This window comes from Polypterus senegalus, chromosome 2, assembly GCF_016835505.1.
Source record: "Polypterus senegalus isolate Bchr_013 chromosome 2, ASM1683550v1, whole genome shotgun sequence".
Taxonomy (NCBI): Eukaryota; Metazoa; Chordata; class Cladistia; order Polypteriformes; family Polypteridae; genus Polypterus; species Polypterus senegalus.
Window position 1 is genome coordinate 20,865,296 of NC_053155.1, and position 5,100 is coordinate 20,870,395.

The following is a 5,100-nucleotide window of genomic DNA, read 5'->3' on the forward strand; positions in this document are numbered from 1 at the left end:
AGAAACAGGGTATACAGTAAATAACATACAGGCAGAGATGCCACTAGATAGGTAGATAAATAGACATGAAAGGCATTATATAAGACAGACAGATAGGAAAGGCACTATATACTAGTCAGAAAGGGAAACCAAAAAGTAATAATACTATTATTACTACAAAGACAGATAGACAGGGAATTCACTGTATAATAGGCAGACAGCGAAGGCACTATATAAGAAAATGTGCTAGACAGATAGATTTCAGCATTAGCAATATATTAGTTTTATAATATATATACTGTATATATACAGTGTGTATCTGAGATTTATGTCAATAAAATAAGTGACAAATTATTCAGTCTGTTTATTATTCAACACATGCTGCAGGAAAGCAAGAAGGCCGTTAGGGTACATATAGATCTGAAGGGCACTAGAGAGACAGATAAATAGGAAAGTCAATGTATAATAGATGTGGGATGCTCTTTTTAATTTTTATTTTTAAGTTCTGTAAGACTCACACTGTCAGACAGATCACTGAATAATGCACAGACAGAAGTTAATAGATAGATAGATAGATAGATAGATAATAAAGGCACTATATAATAGATAGATAGATAGATAGATAGATAGATTGAAAAGCACTATATGACAGGTGCTGCAGAAAGTCAAGCAGGCAGTGAGAGTACATTCACATGTGAAAGGCACTAGATAAATGGATAGATAGGGAAGACACTTATATAAAAGGCAGACAGAGAAGGCACTATATATTAACTATATAGTAGTTTCATTTTATATATAATGTATATGTATTTTACAACTCGGAGAATTGTCAAAAAGAAATACATTAAATCATATATCAATGGACACACACTGCACGCAGGCAAGCGGGAAGTGAGAGTGGAGATAGAAGTGAAAGATGCTAGATAGATTGTATACAACAGGCAAAAATAGTGACCACTTGATAACAGTATTAGCTATAATCAATGAAAGCATGAATTAATCAACAGAAATAACCTCAATCGACATTTTAAACTTAACAATTTACTTAAGAAAAAAAAAAGAAAAACGCTCAGTGATGCCCTGGTCCAGATCTGGGAGGAGATCCCCCAGGATGCCATCTGTTGTCTCATTAGGATGTTGTCAGGCATGCATACAAGCATGTGGGGTTGCATACAAACTACTGAGTACGATTTACTGTAGAGTTGCTGCAATGGAAATTCATCAAAATCGGGTGAGCCTGCTTGCCACATCATTTTTTCCCTTTGATTTTTGAGGTGTCGTTGAATTCAGCCCTCTGTAGGTTGATCATTATCATTTCCAACAAACGATGTGGCATCCTTTCATTCCTAACACATTACCATATCAGTCTATAATTTTTTGGAGTAGTGTGTATATATATATATATATATATATATATATATATATATATATATATATATATATATATATATATTCTGAAGGAGATGATTTAATTATTCTTCTTTGCCTCACCTTGTTTTTGCAAAACCCATTCTGGTCACGGTTTATCACGTGTACTAGACACCTAGAGTCTAGACTGGTGCCCCCATTTCCCACTACATGGGGTGTCACACGTGTTTCAAACTTAGTTTGGGTGTGTTTGTAGGTGAATGTTGTAAGGTTTAGTGACTTTTGCTTTTGATGCATTGTAATTTTAGAAGTGTGCACAAACTTTGCATTAGATAAACAGTGTTATACTCAAATGAACCCAATTGAATTTTGATTCCCTTTTTATTTCCAGGGCTTTGTAAAACAGAAACAGAAAAGAAGAAACATCCAGCTGAAGAGAATAAACATAGGAGAAACAATAGATATAAAGCAGAGAGTAAATGGGCAGCTGGTTGTAGGCAAATTGCTTTATTACTACTATCATTACTTTCATCCAATTACTAAACCTACTTGATCCAGTTTGAAGATCGCCTGGACTTGGAGACTTTCCAGGCATCTTTAGACACAGTCCATCATGGAGTACATTTAACACAAAAGTAGACCATTTTCAGTATACCTCATGTAATCTAATTTGGGGTATTTGGAGAAACACCTGAGACAAACATGGAAAAATGGTGCTCTGGTCAGAGTTGTGAGGGACGTTTAAAAACTTTTCACACTGTTTTTTAACTCAATTTATTAAGAATTTTAAAAACAAATGACATCACTTTTCTACACAGTCACCTTCCTTTGCAATGCACTTTTCCCAGTCACATGACACTCAGACACGAACATTTACCACTCCTCCTGCCTTCACTGTTTCCAACAAAAATATAAAAGTGCGGAAACTTTTTGAATGTCCCTCGTAATATTTCTAATTCTGGTGTGGACACCCATTCAAACGTGAAATCATTGTGACAACACCACTAATTAAATAGCTAGAATTTTTCACAGCTTCTGAAATTCAGCGGTTTTCTCGAATTATTTTGTCACTGCAGAATGAGTCAAAATGAATGTGAGTTGGACAACAAGCTCACATTATATATCGGCAGTTTATTGTGAACGTCTGTCTGGTAATATTTTACATCGTTTTAAAGTTTTTACAAAACTCTCCCTGATCTCTTTTGTTCTCAGGCAATAAATTATTGGATTCATCAGTGGCGGAGTCACATTCTGAATCAGAGCTGCCATGATTCGCATATCTATAGAAGTACCGGGGACCCGGTTAGAGATGTAGACTCCAGCTGCAATGACAAAGAAAACTAGAATGATCAATAGGTGTGTACCACAAGTGGAAAATGCCTTTAAACGTCCTTCAGAGCTGACGATATTGAGCACCGACCTTATGATCATCGCATAGGAAAACAAAATAAAGCTCAGTGGAATGAAGAGCACAGATAAAGCTATCGCTAGGCTCACATAACTGTTGAGAATTGTCTCCGTGCATGCCAGTTTCAATACGGCTGAATGATCGCAGAAACAGTGGATCAACTTATTTGGTCCACAGAAGGGAAGCTTCAGAGCCAAGATGACCGAAACAATTGCTACAAGGAACCCGAGCACCCAGCAGCAACTGATCTTCTGTAACACAACCACATTGCTCATGAGTGTAAAATAATGTAACGGCTTACAGATGGCTAAATACCTGTCGTAAGCCATGAGTCCAAGAAGAAGAGATTCTGTGGCGATCATAGTGTGGTAGAAACCCATTTGGGTGAGACACATGGAGACAGAGATGACTGTTGATTTGAAGCTAAAAACAAGGAGCATTTTCGGAATCGTGGTGGTAGATATTATTAAGTCCACAAGGGCCAGGCTGCAAATTAACATGTACATCGGGATGTGCAGTCCTTTATCCATTATAAAGACAACAATGAGCAGCACGTTCCCAAGTAGAATAAGGGAATAAACAGCTAGGAAGATGGAAAACAGGATGTTTCTGCTCTCAGAGTCCTGGAAAGTAGGAAATCCAACAATAATAAACTCCTGGACAGAAGTGTCAGTTTGATTCAACAATGACATGATGGATCTTCAAATGTCAATTATCTGAAATGAATAAAAACAAAAACATCAGAAATGAGACAAATGAGAGGAGACCATTCAATCCAACAGGCCCATTTATTTAGCTAATAGCTAAGCTGTCTCAATATCTCATCCAGATGCTTCTTAAAGCCAGTTATGGTTTCTGCTTCAACTACATGGCTCAGTAATGAAAATAACGAACATTCACCTTTACGGTCATCAGTGACTGTGACCTTGTGGCGCGTGATTTGTGTGAAACGGCTAGGATGAGGATCGGCACCTCCAAGTCTGAGGTCATGGTTCTCTTCGAGAAGAAGGTGGATCATTCTGTCCTGGTGAGGGGGTAACAACTGTAGGGGAAAAGTGGAGGAGTTCAAGCATCTCACAATCTTCTTCACGAGAAAGGGGAATGAGATTGACAAGCAGATTGAAGTGGCAGCAACTGTTCTGCAGGTGCTGCAGCAGTCCGTGGTGGTGAAATTGGAGATGAATCTAAAGACAAGGCTCTCAGTTTATAGGCCATTCTACATCTCTGTTCTCGTCTATGGTCATGACCGACAGGAAGTGACCAAAGGATGTGACTGTTAATACAAGGAGCAGAAGTGAGGCTTCTTCACAGGGCCACTGAGCTGACATTCCATGATAGGGTTGAGAAGCTCAGCAATTTGGGGGAGCCTCAAAGCAGAGTCGCTACTCCTTTAGATTGAGAGTAGCCACCAGAGTTGGCTTGGGCATGTCATAAGAATGCTCCTCTTGAGCTGCTCCGGGCACGTCCCACTGGGTGGAGACCTTGTGACATACCCAGAGCACGCTGGAGGGATTATATCTCTCGGCTAGCTTGGGAATGACTAGGAATTGCCCAAGAAGAGCTGAGATCTGTAGCTGGGCACCGAGAAGCCTGGTCTGACCTGCTCTTGGTTTGCTGCCACTGTGACCGTCGCTAGGAGAACTGGTTTTGAAAGTTAAAACAAGTTGAGGTGTAGATATTGTTTTATGAAAAAGAGATAAAAGAATTAAAATGCTTCATTAGAATAATTTATAAAATTAAAGTACTTGTACATTACTGTGTGTGTTTACTTTGTAATGTTAATAATTGTAGGAGACAATCGACATTTCTGTTGTTTTCCAGACAAGATTGCAATATTGCTAGAGTTACACAGTAAGCATAAAATAATGATACCTTGATACACTATAATTAGGAAGGTGAATATGAGTAATTACAATGTTAGTATGCTGTAATAACACATGTATAGTAATTTGTCAAAGATATAGTAAGTGTGTTATAAAGTAGTTAATAACCCATCCATCCAACCAACCATTTTGTAAATCTGTTTATTTGCTATTGGGTCACAAAGCCCTTGGCCTGTCCCAACTCCATCGAGTTGCTAATGAATAGCTACAAGAATTTTAATCAGAATCTGGGCGACAAGGTGAGGTCGATAATAAAAAAAAAAAAAAAAATGTAAGGATAGCTTTATTCACGGATGTTGACTTTGCTGATGGTGCTGTGATCTTCGTGGAGTCAATGGAGGCTCTGAGTCTGAGTATGAGGGCTTGCGAGTGTCCTGATAAACACCAAGATCCAGGCCTTTAATGACCTCTTGGGCACGGCCATCAGCAGTGTGTCTGTCTGCAGAGAGAGTGTCGACCTCG

The 5,100-nt window shown here is 38.6% G+C and overlaps 1 protein-coding gene across 1 annotated transcript; it reads right to left on the reverse strand.

Moving 5' to 3' along the window:
• Positions 1 to 2,478: 2,478 nt before the first annotated feature.
• Positions 2,479 to 3,447, reverse strand: LOC120524352 (olfactory receptor 6N1-like). The gene has a single exon (XM_039746215.1). The coding sequence runs from the start codon at positions 3,445 to 3,447 to the stop codon at positions 2,479 to 2,481; it is 969 nt and encodes a 322-aa protein (XP_039602149.1).
• Between the last annotated feature and the right edge of the window lie 1,653 nt (positions 3,448 to 5,100).